Source organism: Hemitrygon akajei, chromosome 30, assembly GCF_048418815.1.
Source record: "Hemitrygon akajei chromosome 30, sHemAka1.3, whole genome shotgun sequence".
Taxonomy (NCBI): Eukaryota; Metazoa; Chordata; class Chondrichthyes; order Myliobatiformes; family Dasyatidae; genus Hemitrygon; species Hemitrygon akajei.
The window spans coordinates 35,734,088-35,752,642 of NC_133153.1; the positions used below are offsets into that span (position 1 = coordinate 35,734,088).

Here is an 18,555-nt window from a genome sequence, read left to right on the forward strand (position 1 = left end):
GTGGGTGGGGTGACAGTGAACCATCTGGGGGCTCAGGCATCATCGGGTGAATGATGTGCAAAGATGGTGGGGCTTTAAGAAATTGTGACAATAATAAAACCAATTCCAATTCTCATTCCTGTTGCATGATGGCCTTCATCGATCGGGGTCGACAATGGATATTGCATCCTAGCTGGCGGTACAGTACGCAAGGTAGGGCACTGTGATACGGAGAACAAGCTGTTGCCCCAGCAGGCTCCCCCCTTTCCAGGCAGCTGATGGAACGGCAGAGCCTGATACACTTTGGCACCAGTGGCGTCATAGGAACCATAGAACATAGAGTGTTACAGCACAGAAACAGGCCTTTTGGCCCTTCTTGGCTGTGCTGAACCATTTTTCTGCCTAGTCCCACTGACCAGCACCTGGACCATATCCTTCCATACCCCTCTCATCCATGTACCTGTCCAAGTTTTTCTTAAATGTTGAAAGTGAGCCCACATTTACCACTTCATCTGGCAGCTCATTCCACACTCCCACCACTCACTGTGTGAAGAAGCCCCCCCCTAATGTTCCCTTTAAACTTTTCCCCCTTCACCGTTAACCCATGTCCTCTGGTTTTTTTTTCTCCCCTAGCCTCAGTGGAAAAAGCCTGTTTGCATTCACTCTATCTATACCCATCATAATCTTATATACCTTTATCAAATCTCCCCTCATTCTTCTACGCTCCAGGGAATGAAGTCCTAACCTATTCAACCTTTCTCTGTAACTCAGTTTCTCAAGTCCCGGCAACATCCTTGTAAACCTTCTCTGCACTCTTTCAACCTTATTAATATCCTTCCTGTAATTTGGTGACCAAAACTGCACACAATACTCCAAATTCAGCCTCACCAATGCCTCATACAACCTCACCATAACATTCCAACTCTTAAACTCTTATATTATACTCTTGTACTGGAGTTGCCGGTCAGCGTTGAACTCAGTATAGGGACTGCCCTAAGGGCTCCAGCTGCGGATTTTCCTGTGGGCTTTACTCTTGAAGCCTTCCCCATGAGTGGATTTAGCTGCAAGGCAGCGGAGATTTGAGATCAGAGTTTTCCTTCTCCTATACGAACAGCCAACCATGGCTGTCGAATACCATCTGCCCAAAGTGACTAGTTTTAAGGCACCTGTAACCAACCTTTGCCCCTTCTCCTGTCCATGGAAATGGTTCCAATGGGCTTAGTAGCTAAGCCACACATGAATGCCAAGAGCTGAACTTGGTTGTCAGAGGTTATTTGAGAGCAGCGTCATTGGGAGCATTTAATAAGTAGCGGGAACTTATCCCCACTACCTCCCCCGGGGCCATGAAAATCTTAAGGGACCTTGACAGCCTTAAGCATAAATAAATATATAAATACTAAACACCAATCACTGCATACTAAACAATAGTAACATGCACGTTCTAAAACAGCTTCCTGTGCTGTCTCAATGCAAGATACTTCATGGTAAATAGTCGCTGTGAGGGTTTAGCAGCATTTACACAGAAACAGCCACGATCACTATTATGTCCTTACGTTGGCTTTACAGACACTTACCGCTCTGTGTCGCTGCTGTTAAAGTGGGTGAAAGGCATTCCGAGCCTGTGTGCAGGTTACCAGAGCAAGTCAGTGAGGGAAAGGAAAGGGCAGGTTTTGTGTTAGTAACAAAGGAAGTGGGACACACAATGAGACACAAAACATCTTGAAAAGCCAGCACCCCCAGCCAGATCGGGTCCACGCGGGGGAACTTTTGGCGGTTGTCAACCTCCCGCGTCACTCTTTGCCCTTGGTCTGAAGCCACTCCTGAGCAGGTAGCGAAGGGTGATACTCTGGCGCAGTGCCGGGGGAGGTCAGCACTGTTGTCTTGTGCCTGGGGGAAGGAGCCGTTTCCTATTCTAACAGTCCTTGTTCTAGTGTTGCCATCAGACGGGAGGTAGTGTAGCATTGGAACAAGGACTGTTAGGTTGGGAAATAGCTTCTTCCCTAGGCTGTGATACTACTGAACTCTCTACCACCCAGGCCTCATCACGTATGAAGCGACAGTAGCGTTATACTATATACTTTTAACTTCAGGCTAAATATCAATCTTCTGGAATATATTTTATTATTTGTTAATTTATTTGTGGTAATAGTACTTTATGTGTGACATGTGAGTTATATGTATACTGTGTTGTGCATCTTGATCCGGGGGAACATTGTTTCATTTGGGAGTATACATGGATACAGTTGAATAACAATAAACTTGAACTTGTACTTGAACTCCTGGTCTTGCTCACCCACTGATATCTGCCCTTGCAGGGGGATGAACCTCTGGCCATTATTTCAAGGGGGACCCGGGGAGCGGCACCTGCCCCTCAACCACACAGGTTACCTAGTCATTGCCTCTCCATCGGATCCTGTTGTGCAGAAAGATACCACTATATTCCCTATATTATGACTGCCCAGCACATTTCAAGACATATTTAGCTCACTCAAAAGTGCCTTAGAAAGTTCTGAACAGCTCGATATACATCTCAAAGATCTTGCTTATGATCTAACAACTTGAGTCGTGTTTAAGCCGTGACTCCACCGCCCCTGTGCAGTGCAGAGATAACAGGAACACGGCTGGGGATTTCAAAGGTGCATTCATCTTCAATGAAAAATGTCAAAAATCAGACTGGCTGATGGCGGATTGATTCTGGAGAAAATCCCATCCTGTCAGAGTCTGATAATCCCACAGTTTCACTGCTGGCATATTTTAGCATTCAAGCAACACCATAATATGACAGTGGGAATAAAATTCTTGCTCTGATGTGAGGCAGCTTTGAATTTGTTGAAGGACTTTACTGAAAACAATCCTGTATATCAGTCGAGCACTTCAAATAATGGTGAAGGATTCATATAAAAAGTCCAATACTGAGAAGAAAATGATAGATATTGCCAGGACTCAAGCACCTGGGTGACACGGGCGCAGCAGCTAGTGCAATGCTTCACAGCACCAGCAATCCGGGTTCAATTCCACCGCTGTCTCTAAGTAGTTCATACATTCTCCCTATGACTGCAAGGCTTTCCTCTAGGTGCTCCAGTTTCCTCCCACGTTTCAAGGATTTACGGGTAGAGTTAGTGATTTGTGGGCATGCTATGTTGGTGGCAGAAGTGTGGCGACCGTTGTGGGCTGCCCCCAGCACAATCCTTAGGCTGTGTTAGTTGTTGTTTCACTGCATGCTTTGATGTGTACGTGACAGATAAAACCAATCTTTCTTTTTTATCTTTTATAGGGCGAGGCTGGGGAGACTAACACTTTATCCCCTGGAATGTAGGAGACTAAGGGGTGACCTGTTTATCGTGATGGACAGGGTGAATGCACACAGGCTTTCCCCAGGGAAAGGGAATCTAAAACTAGACAGCACAGGCTTAAGGTTAGAGGGGAAATATTTAAAAGGGACCTAAGAGGCAGCCTCTTCACGCGGTCAATGCTGCGTATGTGGAATAAGCGGCAGAGAAAGTGATTAAGGTGGATACAATAATGGCATTTAAAGAAATTTAGATAATTGTGTGGATAGAAAAGGTTTAGAGGAACATAGGCCATACATGATAAAATGGGTTTAGCATAGGTGGGCATCCTTGTTACCATGGACTAGTCGGCTGAAGGATCTCTTTCTGTGCTGTCTCATATGACACTAAAACTTGGTATGAAACAAGACTGTTTAATAATGCAGCAGTAATGTATGGCAATAAATGTAAATTTTAAGTATTAGTTTCTCTTTTTGAACCATTGTGCGCTTCTAGTACTTGCTACTTTTAAATTAATTTTAAATGTTGTTCAGAACCATCCAAGTTTCGAGAAAAGAGCAGTGCCACGGTCAGCCAGCAGGTGGCAGCATTTCCTGCAACAGCTTTAATGTGGGCAGGGAGAATGTATTTGCCACTGCAGGGAAAGATTGAGAGAAATAATGGAGAGGTATGTCAAGGGAGAGAATCACAAAGAATAGAGGAAATTAGTCATAGGATTATAGAGTAGCTCAGTATGGAAAACAGGCCCTCTGTCCCTGCCAACCAAGGTGCCCAGCTAAGCTAATCCCATCAGTCTGCATTTGACCCATCTTTCTCTGAATCTTTCTATACATGTACCTGTCTAAGAATCTTTTAAATATTATTGTATGTTACTCAACCACCTTCTCTGATACCTTGTCCTATATATGCATTGCCGTCTGCATGAAGAACCATCTCCTCGTGTCACTTTTACATCTTTGCCCTCCCACAGTAAACCCATGCCTTCTGTAAGTTCATAAACCTTAGCAGCAGAATTAGGCCATTCGGCCCATTGAGTCTACTCTGCTATTCCAACATGGCTGATCTACTATTCTTCTCAAACCCATTCTCCTGCCTTCTCCCCATAATTGTTGACACCCTGACAAATCAAGAACCTTTTAAAATAAATAAATGAAATCTATCTGCCTCTGCTTTTAATATACCCAATGACGTGGCCTCCACAGGTGTCTGTGGCATTCATCACCCTCTGACTAAAGAAATCCCTCCTCACCTCTGTTCTAAATGGATGTCCTTCTTTTCTGAGGCTCTGCCCTCAAGTCCGAGACTCCGCACTATAGGAACCATCCTCGCCACGTCCACTCTATCTAGGCCTTTCAGTATTTGGTGTATTCCAATGAAATCCACCCCTCCCCCCACTCTTCTAAACTCTATTGAGTACAGGGACAAACCAATCAAATCTACTCCAGTGTTAATCCGTTCATTCCTGGGATTGTTATTGTGGACCTCCTCTGGACCCTCTCCTACACCAGCACATTTGTTTTTAGATAAAGGGACCAAACCTGCTCACAATACTCCAAATGCAGTCTGACCAATGCCTTACAAAGCCTCAGGTTGTGCTTCCTCAAGAAGTCTGCGTGCATTCACCCTATTAGTGTCCCTCAAGATTTTATACCCCTCTGTAAGGTCTTCCCTCGGTCTCCAACACTCCAAAGAACAAATTCTTACCCTACCTTGTCTCTCCCTATAATTCAGGCTCTCAAGTCCTGGCAACATTCTTCTATTGAATAAAGGGGGTGGGGGTGTCAGGTAAATTAGGTTGGGAGTGAGATCATGTGGGGTTTAGAATGGTTTGCTGAGGTAAGGACTAAGATAGGAGTAGTTGAACCGAGCCAATTGGTCTACCAAGACTAGCATAGAGTTATTGGGGTGAATAACTGTGGTAAACTATGTGTATACCTGTCTGGACACACCCCTCTGCTGACTGCTCCTGTGGCTCCTCCCACAGACCCCTGAATAAAGGCGATTGGAGGCACTGCTCCTCCCTCAGTCTCCAAGATGTCGTGGTCACGTTTGCAGCTAATAAAAGTCTATGTTTTGCCTCCCGTCTCCGAGAGTTATTGATGGTGCATCAATAACCTTGATTTGTGCTGTAAATTCTCAATGATTTTGTATGTGCGATTATATCTGTGCTGGAAGCCCAAGGGAACACTGTGGTATCCAGTTTAAAGTGAAAGACCTCAACACTAAAAGAATACAGGATGTAAATTGTCTTAAAAATACAAACATTTGTATGCCGCTGTAAACTAACAATTGCCATTCCCTTGACAACAACGTTCGAGATTGAAGCAACACACACAAAATGCTGGAGGAACTCAGCAGGCCAGACAGCATCTATGGAAAAGAGTGAAGCCCTGATTGTTGTTTGTGAGACTTTAAAAACATCTATAAATTTACCCAGGCACCAGCAGTCAGTGCCTCAGGCAGACAAGTGGCTGTGTACTGGTACAGTGTAGGCTATTGAACTGGAGAGGAACCACAGGTTACCTTGGTCCCACACCCATTCACCTGGTCACAGCAGGGGATTACAGCAGAGTGCAAATCCTGCTTAATTTTCCTTCCTCGAACCAAAAGAAACAACACTTTCCATGTAAACACAAGAAGGAATGGTAATAATCTTGTTACCACGTTACAAACAAGGGAAAATCTGCAGATGCTGGAAATCCAAGCAACACACACAAAATGCTGGAATAACTCAGCAGGCCAGGCAGTATCTATGAAAAAAAAAGTACAGTTGACAGGAAAGGTCTTGGCCTGAAATGCCGACTGTACTTTTTTTCCATAGATGCTGCTTAGCCTGCTGAGTTCCTCCAGCATTTTGTGTGTGTTGCTTGTTACCACGTTGCTGGTTTTATTTTTATTTATTGAGGTATGGCACAAAGAAGGGCCTTCCAGCCCTTTGAGCCACATCACCCAGCAATCACCTGACTTAATCCGAGCCCAATCACAGGAGACTTTACAATGACCAATTAACCTACCATCCAGTACGTCTTTGGACTGTGGGAAGAAACTGGGGCAGCTGGAGGCACAGGGAAAATGTACAAATGTACAGGCAGCCGTGGGAATGGAACCCTGGTCGCTGGTACCATAAAGCGTTGCACTAACCACTATGTTACCATGCTGACCCAATGGGTTTACTGGAACATAATGAGATAGAGGTAATGATGACTGTGTCGCCACCTACAGCTCCAATCTGCTAATTAAATTTACTGACAACACTACACTGATTGGCCTAATGTCAAATATTAGCGAGGCAGCCCACAGAGAAGTCACCACCCTGACCCAGTGGTGTCAAGAAAACAACCTCTCCTGCAATGTCACAAAAACTACAGAGCTGGTTGTGGACTACAGGAGGAATGGAGACGGGTTCACCCCTATTGATATCAATGGATCTGGGGTTGAGAGGGTGAACAGTTTTAAGTTCCTCGGCATAAACATCACCAAGGATCTCATGTGGTCTGTACGTACGGCTGTGTGGTGAAAAAGGCACAACAGTGCCTCTTTCACCTCAGACGGTTGAAGAAGACCCCAAATCCTTAGAACTTACTACAGGGGCACAATTGAGAGCATCCTGACTGGCTGCATCACTGCCTGGTGTGGGAACTGTACCTCCCTCAATCGCAGGACTCTGCAGAGAGTGGTGTGGACAGCCTGGCACATCTATAGATGCGAATTTCCACTATTCAGGACATTTACAAAGGGGGATGTGTAAAAAGGGCCCAAAGGCATCGGGGACCCGAGTCACCCCAACCACAAACTGTTCCAGCTGCTACCATCCGGGAAACGGTACCATGGCATTAAAGCCAGGACCAACAGGCTCCGGGGCAGTTTCTTCCACCAGGCTTCAGACTGATTAATTCATGCTGAAACAACTGTATTTCTATGTTATATTGACTGTCCTGTGTACATACTATTTATTATAAATTACTATAAATTGCACATTTAGACGGAGACATAACGTAAAGATTTTTACTCCTCATGTATGTGAAGGATATAAATAATAAAGTCAATTCAATTCAAAAACAGCAGGGCTGCTTTAAAGCTAACTTAACAAACCCTACAAACAGGAATGCAGAAAACACTCAGCAGGTCAGACACCATCTGTGAAAAGAGAGTTCCCATTTCAGGTTGTCTCCTGTTTCTCCTTCCACAGATGCTGCCCAGCCTGTTGAGTGTTTCCATTTTGCTTCTCTGATTTCACCTCGGACTTCCAGCATCTGCAGTATTCTTTTAGATTCATGTACGTGGCCATGGGGAAGTTTTACTATGTTGAAGGTGCTACATAATTGCATGTTGTTGTCGCTGTTGCATTGTTTACAAGAGTGTGTAGAAGTTGTCTTATGAGGATAGGGTATTTTCTCTTTGGAGTGAAGGAGGATGAGTCTTACTAGAGGTATAGAAGATAAGAGGCAAAGATAGAATGGATAGTCACATATTTTTTTCCCCCAGGGTGGAAACGGCTGATATGAGGGGGCATAACTTTAAGTTGTTATGGTAAGTGTAGGGGAGGGGGGATGTCAGAGGTAGGTTTTTTACACTGAGAGTGGTGGGTGCCAGGGGAGGTGGTAGAGGCAGATACATTAGGGACATTTAAGAGCCTTTTAGATAGGCACATAGATGAAGTAAAAATGGAGGGCTGTGTAGGAGGGAAGGGTTAGATTGATCTTAGAGTAGATTAGAAGGCTGGCACAGCATTGTGAGCTGAAGGACCCGCACTGTTCTATGTTCTAAGCTGCGATGCTGATTTGAGGGATAAATACAGACCCGGACCTTTGGAAGAACCTTGCAGTTTTACATTTAAATATTGCCCTGGGATCCTTTATTTTAGTTATAAGGTTGAGCCACTCATCACAGAGGCATTGAGTTCAAAAGTCAAGAGATTATGTTGCAACTTTATAAAACTTTGGTTAGGCCACACCTGGAGTATTGCACACAGTTCTGGTGGCCCCACTATAGGAAGGATGTTGAGGCTTTGGAGAGGGTGCAGAAGAGGTTTACCAGGATGCTGGGCAGCCTTTCCCTTCTCCAGCTGTGTATCCCTTTTGCCAGTCACCTTTCCAGCTCTTAGCTTCACCCCCCCCCCCCCGGTCTTCTCTTATCATTTCGGATTTCCCCCTCCTGTGCTTTCAAATCTCTTACTATCTTTTCTTTCAGTTAGTCCAGCATTTTGTGTGTGTTGCTTGAACTTCCAGCATCTGCAGATTTCCTCGTGTTTGCGTTACCAGGATGCTGCCTGGTTTAGAGGGCACGTGCTATCACGAGAGACTGGACAAACTCGGGTTAGTTTTCTCTGGAGCGCCAGACGCTAAGAGGAGATCTGATGGAGGTTTATAAGATTATGAGAGGGTAGATAGAGAGCGAGTGTCTGTTTCCCAGGGTTGAAGTGTCTAATCCCAGAGGGCATGCACTGAAGGTGAGGGGGGAAGGTTCAAAGGGGATGTGAGGAGTAAGTTTTTTTTCTCAGAGAGTGGTGGATGCATGGAATGCGCTGCCTGGTATGGTGGTAGAGGCAAATGTATTAGAGGCTTTTAAGGGACACTTGAATGGCACATGGATATAAGGAAGAAGGACAGATATGGGCATGGTGTAGGTAGGAAGGATTAGTGCTTGGGTGTTATTGATTTGCTTTTTAGCTGGTTTGGCATGACTCTATGGGTCAAAGGGCCTGTTCCTGTGCTATACTCTTCTATGTTCTGAACAGCCATTTTGGTTCACTGAGTCTATAACGAAAAATGTGACACTCACCCCACTTAATTCTTCCCACACTCTGCTGAATTCCTCCTCAGTTCTACCACCCACCAGCACACTGAACATGATTAACCTGCCAGCCTGGATGTAGGAAGACAGTGGAGCTCCCTAACGTTTGATGTTTGAGAGGACATGCTAAAACTTCAGCTCGGCAGCACTGGAGGTCAGGGTTGAGCTTGGCCCACTGGAGATGTGCAGGAGCAGCTTTAATCACTCCACCACTCTGTCACCAGTTGTCTTACTGTCAAATGCTCACATGGAGAGGCCGGATTAGCCATTCCAGAGGACGTTATCAACCCAAGTACATTTGTATTGCTTATTATTTTCTCGCGACCCATCAGAGGAGTCAACACAACAATGTTATTGGCTATTATCTTCTCTCAACCAATCAGAGGAGTCAATACAACAACGTTATTGGTTATTATCTTCTCTCAACCAATCAGAGGAGTCAACACAACAACATTATTGGCTATTATTTTCTCACGACCAATCAGAGGAATGGACACAACATCAGTGTCCATGACTGGCAATTAACTCAGTGGCACGTATTTACAGATAAGGTGGTTTGAAACCAATTTTAAATGAATTAAATGAAAAACAAGTATTCCCTTCGCAGAAAGTGGGACTGGGGAAGAAGCTGGCTTCAGAACAAGGGCTATCATCTAAAGATCAATTTTTGATATTACATAGGGATTTTACCTGCTGAGTTCAGATTAACAGTAGGAAATTGGGATTAAGGGTCAAGATGCTGCCTTGTTTAAAACTGAATAGTGACGAGACTCTGTGGATTAAGAGGCTGGCTTTTCACTCTCTGGACACAAGAAGGTAGAATTTCCACAAGGTTTCACTGTATTTCCTAAAATAGATGATTGCTGTGAATCTCGGAGAAATAGTCAATGTCAGGATAAATGGAGAATCCCTTGTGGAAATCCTACCACACAAAGACTAGGCAAGTCCATTACTCAGTCACAGCAATTAGACATCAAATGAAAAGATGGAATCTATGATTGCCTGGGACCTCGGGGTTGCGAGGGTCACATTGTCTGACATTTCAGTGGGGATTCCCTCAATCTCCTACCATTGGGAACAACCAACCAGGAATGATGTTGGGAGATTGAGAGAATACCAACTGGGCAACAAAGGTCTAAATGTTAAAACAATCAAAGTACTGCATAAGTTACAGTGCCAAAGTATTAGTGTCACAATCATTGTATAGTCAATGACCTGTAGAAGAATCACAATATAACCTAGATTAAAGTATAGCTGGGGTCAAAGAACAACGAGAGGAATATGACATAATTAAGACCACAATCTGGTCACTTCCCCACAGGAAAGCTATCAATAAGATTTTAAGAGTGCAGAGAAAATTCACAAGGATGTTGCTGGGACTTGAGGACCTGAGTTATAGAGAAAGGTTGAATAGGTCAGGACTTTATTCCCTGGAGCATAGGGGATTTTGAGGGGAAATTTGATGGAGGTGTACAAAGTTATGAGGGGTATAGATAAGATAAATGCAAGCAGGTTTTTATCCACTGAGGTTGAGCGAGGTCTTAAGGGAGAAAGGTGAGATATTGAAGGAGAACCTGAGGGGGAACTTCTTCACTCAGAGAGTGGTGAAAGCTTGAAATAACTCAGAAAATGTGTAGTTTGGGTGGTTGATGGTTGGGTTGAGTTGTTCTCCGATCTTGGCCATACATTTGCAGATGTTTTGTCACCACACGAGGAGACATTGCCGTGGTGAGAGTGTGCAATGAGCTGCCAGCAGAAGTGCTGGATATGGGTTTGACTGCACAATTTAACGTAAGTACATGAATGGGAGAGGTTTGGAGGGTTATGTCCAGGTGCGTGTTGATGGGACTAGGCATAATTACAGTTTGGCATGGACTAGATGGGCTGAAGGGTCTGTTTCTGTGCTCTAACACTGTATGACTCTATATCATCCATAGCACTGGGGATGTATGACTCTATGACAGTCAAAACACAGGTAGACATCAAGGACTTCAAGATAATCCTATGATTAGGTCTGAGTGCATTTGGGTCAAGGTATAATTAGAGATTAAAATCATTAGGTCATTAGGGTCATAGTGCAGATAGATTCAGAACACCATTAGGGTTAAAGGGCAATTGAGGTCAAAGTTATTATGGTCACTGTATAAATAGGTTAGGAGGACAATTCGAGTCAAAGTGCAGTAGATGTCAGAAGGTACTAGGATCACTGTATAAAAAGGTTTAGAATATAATTTTGGTCAAAGTGCAATTGGATGCATGAGTCATTACAAATACCATTTAGTTTTGATGATTCTTTACTCTGTTATAAACATTTCAGCGAGCAAAATGTATCTAATTCAGAGGAGTGGCCATTGTGGCTCAGTTGACTTCATCACCAATGGTGTTCAATGCATAAGGAGTGTTTCATCTCATAGCTCTGGGCCTGTACTCACTGGAGGTTCGAAGAATGAGGGGGATCACATTGAAGCCCACAGAATATTGAAAGGGCTGGATAGAGTGCACTTGGAGGGAATGTTTCCTATAGTCGGGGAGTCCAGGACCAGAGGGCACAGCCTCAGAATAGAAGAATGTCCCTTTGAAATGGAGATAAGAAGGCGTTTCTTCAGCCAGAGGGTGGTGAATCTGTGGAAGTCATTTCCACTGTTGGCTGTGGAGACCAAGTTATTAAGTATGATAGGGGCTTGATTAGTAAGGGTGTCAAAGGATACGGGGAGAAGGCAGAAGAACGTGGCTGAGAAGGATAATAAACCAGTCATGGTGGAGAAGCTGAATGGCATTCTGCTTCTGCCTCATGGACTCTTCGCTATGGCACTGTAACAGGAGGAAACATAGTGTGACACTGAGGTCACCTGGCTTACCGGGAGAAGCACGAGAGGGCAGTGCAGACGACGGTGTTGAAGACAGCGGCAGGCACAAACCACTTGTGCAAGGTGCTGTTAATCCACTTGTCTGGCATGATGTAGGCTGCATAGACAGTCGCCGAGCCTGAGGGCGTGATAAAATGATGCAAAACGCCAAGTGGTCACACATATTTGATAGGTATGTAATCGCATCCACTAACAGTGTTGGATTAGGGTGCTGAATGATTGTTTTTCTGGTAACTTTCCTATGCGTGTTTATAATTATTATACAATCACCCACATGTATGTAATTAGACCAAAAGATATAGGAGCAGAATTAGGCCATTCAGCCCATTGAGTCTTCTCTGTCATTTTATCATGGCTGTTCTTTTCCTTCTCAATCCCAGTCTCCTGCCTTTTCCCCATAACTTTTCATGCCCTGCCTAATCAAGAACCTATCATCCTCTACCTTAAATACACCCAGTGACTTGGCCTCCACAGTTGCCTGTGGCAACAAATTCTACAGAGTCACAGATTCTGGCTAAAGAAATCCCTCCTCATATCTGTTCTAAAGGGTTCAGTAAATGTTCTTGTCATTTAAAGGCGAAGATTTATTGTCCAAGTACAGACACAATTGTTACCATATGCTACCCTGAGATTCATTTTCTTGCAGGCACTTACAGTAGAACTTTGAGATAGAATAGAATCAAAGAGAAATTACACACAAAGAAAGACGGACAAACAACCAATGTGAAAAAGAAGGCAAATTACGCATATACAAACAAATAAACAATAAATAAATAAGTAATACTGAGAACGTGAGTTATAGAATCCTTGAAAGTGAGTCCATAGGTTGTGGAGGCAGTTCGGATGTGTATAGCTGATCTTGTATTTTCTAGGAGCAGTTTTGTGCAGCAGGTGTCAGGCTGCTTGAGTCTGGCTATTTTCTAGGTTAATTGTTATCATTGGAATATTGTTAGCTCTAGTCTAGCAACCACAACTTCTTTTTTTGTTTCTTTTTCCTTTGTTCTTGCAATACTTAATACAAAGGCCATAAACACCAAGTTCTTGACCTCCAAAGAAACTCTAGGTCAGGGGTTCCCAATCTGGGGTCCAAAGATACCTCGGTTAATAGTAGCCGTCCATGGTATAAAAGAGGCTGGAATCCCTGACCTCCATCACCGTCACCAGGTGCAATGACAGGCAGTGGTTTAATGTGAAGGGGGAAGACATCCCCATCACTGGGATAAGACATCACCGAGGAATCCAGCATTCACTTCACTGCAGTAGATGCTGAACCAACTTCTCGAATCGCTGATGTCTGTGGGACAAAAGTCATTAACTCTTCAACAATCAGGCCCCTGAACCAGTGCGGGTAACTTCACTCAGCTCAGCACTGAACTGATTCAACAACCTATGGATGAACTTCCAAGGATTCTACAACTCAGCTCTCAGTACTATCTATCTATTTATATTATTTTGCGTTTGCACGAATTATCTTCTTTTGCATAATCATTGTCAGTTTTTGCAGGCAGTTTTTCATTTCTTCTCTTGTGTTGCTTTGTTGCAAGAAAGTAAATCTCAAGGTGGTGACATACAGTATAGATACTTTGATAATAAAAGTACTTTGAGTTTTTTGAGAAGCATCAAATTAAATGTAAATTTATTATCAAAGTATGTAAGGTATATGTATATTATATACTACCTACAGATTCATTTCTTGCAGACATTTATAGGGTTAAAAATCTAATGGAATTTACAGAAAATCTATATATAAACAAAGACTCTCAAACGGCCAAGGTGCAAAAGAAGACAAGCTATGCCAGTTTAAAAAAATCCTGAGAAAACGAGTTGCAAGAAGTCCTTGAAAGTGAGTCTGTAGGGTGTAGAATTAATTCAGAGAGTTAGTAATTGAAGTTACCCACATCGTTTCAGCAGCCCGATGGCTGCGGGGCAGGTCTGCAGGGCCTGGGGTCCACGGACCCCTTGTTTAAGGGTATTGGTCCATGGCATAAACAAGGTTGGGAACCCCTGCTGTAGGTAATACATGTTCTTGAATCTTGGTGGTGTGGGACTTAAGGTTTCTGAACCTCGATGTTAGTGGTGGGAGGAGGGCACGGCCTGGATGGTGGGGGTCTTTGAGGATGGCTGTTGCTTTCTTGTGACAGCGCTTCTTGTAACGGTATTCACTGGTGCCTTTAATTGACTGGACTGTGTCCATCGCTTTCTATAGCCTTTCCTGCTGCTGGACTTTAGTTTTTGCCTGCCAGGCTGCTGCCTGGGTTAGGCAGAATGAGCTATAACAAGAGGCTGGACAAGCCTCGGTTGCTTGCTCCAGAGTGTTAGAGGCTGAGAGAGAGAGACCTGATAGTTTATAAAATTATGAGAGACATCGATAGGGTAGACAGTCAGTACAACTGTTGCAGGGTGTAAGAGTCAGATACATGTATTCAAAAGTGAGAGGGGGAAAATTTAAAGGAGATGCGTAGGGTAAGTTTTTACACTGGGAGGGGCGGGTGCCTGGACTGGGCTGTCAAGGTGGTGTGCAAGGCAGTTATGACAGAGGCATTTAAGGAGTTTTTAGATAGACACATGAATCTGCAGGAGATGGAGGAATATGGATCACATACTGGCAGAAGAGACACGGTTCAATTTGGTATCGTGGTTGGCACGTATATTGTAGGCCAAAGGACCTGCTCCTGTGTGGTTCTGTTTTATGTTCTGGGTCCAGAGGTTGACCAACGATAATGAAGGGAGGGCAATTTGGAGAGGAGCCTGCAGGCAGTGAGATTCCCACATGACTACTGCCCTTCCCCCTTGAGCTGGTAAAAAAATGTTGACTTATGAAAGTGAGTGTGAGTGAGTGAGTCAGAGTTTAAGGTGAGTGGAGGAAAGTTCAGGGGAAACATTAGTGGAATGTTCATTTCCTGGTGGTAGAGGCTGATAGAATAAGGACATCTAAGAAGATCAAAGTAATTTTTTAAAAATCAAAATACGTATACTGTATATCACCATATTCTACTTTCAGATTCATTTTCTTGAAGGAATTCAGAGTAGAACAAAAATGCGATAGAGTCAATGAAAAATTACACACCCAAGATTGACAAACAACCTACGGTCTACACCCCAGGGTTCTGAAAGAGGTAGCTGAGAGACTGTGGAGGCCAAGTCATTGGGTATATTTAAGGCAGAGATTGATAAATTCTTGATAAGTCAGGGCATGAAAGGATACGAGGAGAAGGCAGGAGTTTGAAGCTGAGGGGGAACTGGATCAGTCAGCAGACTCAAATGGCCAAATGGTCTAATCTTGCTCCTATATCGTATGGTCTTATGGTCTAAACATTACAGACAAAGACTGACATGCAGCCTATGTGGCAAAAAGGAACAAATTGGGCAAATTAAAAGATAATAATAAAAAAACAAATAATACTGAGAACATGAGTTGTAAAGTCCTTGAAATGGAGTCTATAGTTTGTAGAATTAGTTCAGAGTTGGGGGTGAGTAACTCAACTCATCTCAATGCTGACTCTTAGATAGGCATATGGATGTAAAAGAATGTGGGTAGGAGGAAAGGGTTAGATTGATCATGGAGTAGGTTTATATGGGTCTGCACAATTTCATGGGCCAATGTCATGAACAATATCATAGATGGTACTCTGCTGTAGTGCTTGATGTTCTATGGTATCAGTGGAACCTTGGCCAGTTGCTTCAGTATTGTTACTGCCCCTTGCAACGACAGTGTTGGGGGAATGAATATAAACCTGTAGCCAAAGTTACCACGGAACATCAGGAGACATTGCGAGGACACCCACCACCAAGTCAGTTGTACATTCAGCTGTAGTCAATGGAATAACTTGTACCTAGGCTGTAGAGGCTGAGAGCTCCGTAGTCGAAAAAGAAGCAGATATGCCTAGCTCGAGTGGACATCGAGCTAAACGTGTGGGCACAGCTTGAGGTAAAAGGGTAGATGCAAGCCGAGACCATGTAGACCAGGAGAGGCCATGTGTACGCTTCATTCCAGAAGTCCAGTGTGTAGGAAAGGGCCAGCAAGTTCCACACAAAGTACCTGCAAAGCAAAATAAAGCAATTTAATACAGAAGGTGGTGTGAAGTTAAGTCAATTTCCAGCATTGCAAGGGTGACTATACTTAAAAATACTTCGCTGGCTGCTAAGTGCGCTGGGAGCCCCTAATAGGGTCAGGGTGAAGCTCGGGTGAAGGTCTAATTTGGGGTCAGTCTCACTTCTTTATCTTCGACTCAAGACTTACAAGTTGTGTTCGGGTTTGCCTCACATGGAACAAAATTCAGTGCTGGAAAGGAAGGGGGAGAAACCAAAATAAGAAGATGGGGGTGGGATAGGAGTACAAGCTGGCAGGCGATAGGTGAAAAGGAAGGGGTGATGAAGAAGCTATGGTGATAGGTGGAAGAGTAAAGGGCTGAAGAAGAAGGAATCGGATAGGGGAGGAGAGTGGGCTGTAAAGGCAAAATGAGCTAAACAAATTTCTTCATTGTTTATGGGAGAAGGAGGTAAAACAAGAAGGGAAGGGATTATTTTAACACAACTTAGAATTTGGCATACTATGTTTATTCCTTATATCTTGTTGGAAAACATCATTCTGTGCTGTGTAGGTTTTGCCATCATTATGAAATCAGTGGAGTATATTTATTATAGAGTGAAGCATACAAAGTTGAAAGAAATAAAATGCAGGCTTCATTACAATCTTTGTGGGTTGAAAGTTTTCATTTAACAACTTGGTTAAGTTATGGGAGTTACTTTAATTTAATTCACAGTTTTGCCTTTCGCTACTTGCAACCTATAGGGCTTTTTGAAGTAATTTAGCATTCATTTGAAAAGAGAAGTAGTAAGTGCTTTTTCCCCCAGTTCTCTACACTACACTCCAGTCCAGTTGGTGGCGGTAATGTACCTTTAAGTTGGACTCCCAACCGCCATTGATAGTCAAAGGAAGAAGAAGATTTCTTCTCTTTGCCTCTTCTATTGGCACTAACTGTCCATTACAAAATTGCTCCATTATAGAAGGCACTTTCTGTCAGTCTGTCTTTGATGTGCTTTCCGGCTGCATAACAGCTTAATGTGACAAATGATCACAAGGAACCACAGAGAGTTGTGGACCCAGCTAGGCGCATCACTGAAACCAAAGATCATGTGTTTACAGTAACTCCCAGGGATTTGTTCATGAAACCTAGTCTAATGTTCCAGTGAATTACTGAAGGAATGTGCAATATTCAAGGCGCTGTACTTTAATAGGCATTGTTCATCATCTGTTGCCTTCAAAAGGAATGTCTTTAGATCGCTGTCCTTGGAATTTCAGCTCATCTTCTCTATATTATTTATTTATTATTATCTTTTATTTTTTCCTCAGCTCAGTCTGGTAAAACCTAAGGTACGTGCATAGCCAAGCACACTCGTTTGTCAACTGCTAGGAACTTTTGGACTGTTCTAGTGGTGTATAGTATTGTGGCTTTTTGGAGATTTACATAATTATTGCTGCTTAGGTCTCATTGTTTAATGCTATTGTGTAGTGACTTTGGGATGATACCAGTTGTAGATATTACTATCAAGACAATGTATACCCTGTTCATGTTCCAAAGTCTTTCAATTTTCTCTTTAAATTCAGCATATTTCTGGTGTTTTTCACTTATTGATTTCTGTAAGTTATGTATGTTTGGAATGTCAATATATATTAAGTAAATTGTTCTTGGCTTGTTTATCCTGTAATATTTATCTAGACAGTTATTATTATGGACTGTCCTATCTGTAATAATAATGGATCGGTCATATAATTTGTAGGACTCTGACTCTAAAATAATTATTGTTACTGTTATTATTTATTTTTTCTCAGCTTAAGCGGGTATAACCTGAGGTACGGGCAGAGCCAAGTACACTCATTTCTTAGCTGCTAAGAACTTTCAGACTGTTCTAGTGGTGTTTGGTATGGTGGCCTTCTGAAGATTTACATAGATATTACTGCGTAGCCTTAGTTGTTTAATGCTATTTGTGGTGACTTTGGAATGATATCAGTTGTAGATATTACTATCGGGTTATTATCATTACTTGTTTTTTTGTATTTGCACAGATTGTCTTCTGTTGCATATTGGTTATTTGCCTTCTTCGTCTGTGTGTACTTTTTCATTGATCCTGTTTGTAACATATCCTGATTCTTTGTATTGACTCCGAATGTCCGCAGGAAAATGAATCTCAGGGTGGTATATGGTGACGTGACTTTGACTTGAACTAGAACTCATCCAAACTCAGTGGAAAACTAGGTCAGGGTGAAGGGTCATAGGTTTAGAGTGAAAGGTGTAATATTTAAGGGGAACCTCTTCACCCTGAGTGTGTGAGTGTGGAATTAGCTGCTCATGGAAGCGGTGGATGCAGTAAAACAGTTTGGAATAGACTAGATGGGCTGAAGGGCCTGTTTCTGTGCTTTAGTGCTCTATGAATCTATAAACAGACGAAGACAAAGAGAACATGGCGGCACGTCACAGCGCACGCGGCCTCTCTACAAAATGATACCTGTTACTTGTAAAGTAGGGATCCGTGCACAATCCTAATTTGATGGAGGACAGACGTGAGAGCGAGGAGGAACATCTGGAGAAACTTCTGAAATGCCCGCTTCGCTGCCGCTGCTACTG

The 18,555-nt window shown here is 43.2% G+C and overlaps 1 protein-coding gene across 6 annotated transcripts in view; it reads right to left on the minus strand.

Annotated features, from left to right (window-relative positions):
* LOC140718618 (membrane progestin receptor gamma-B-like) overlaps nt 1–18,555 on the minus strand; it is a 122,809-nt gene that overhangs the window by 15,486 nt on the left and 88,768 nt on the right. For 5 of the 6 annotated variants that reach the window (XM_073032594.1, XM_073032597.1, XM_073032591.1 and 2 more), the window contains 3 exons: nt 15,763–15,968; nt 11,921–12,047; nt 1,554–1,598 (listed from right to left, as the gene is read on the minus strand). In XM_073032594.1, the coding sequence (XP_072888695.1) occupies nt 1,554–1,598; nt 11,921–12,047; nt 15,763–15,968 (378 nt within the window). The remainder of the gene's footprint in view (nt 1–1,553; nt 1,599–11,920; nt 12,048–15,762; nt 15,969–18,555) is intronic. The other variant, XM_073032593.1, reaches the window with a different exon arrangement.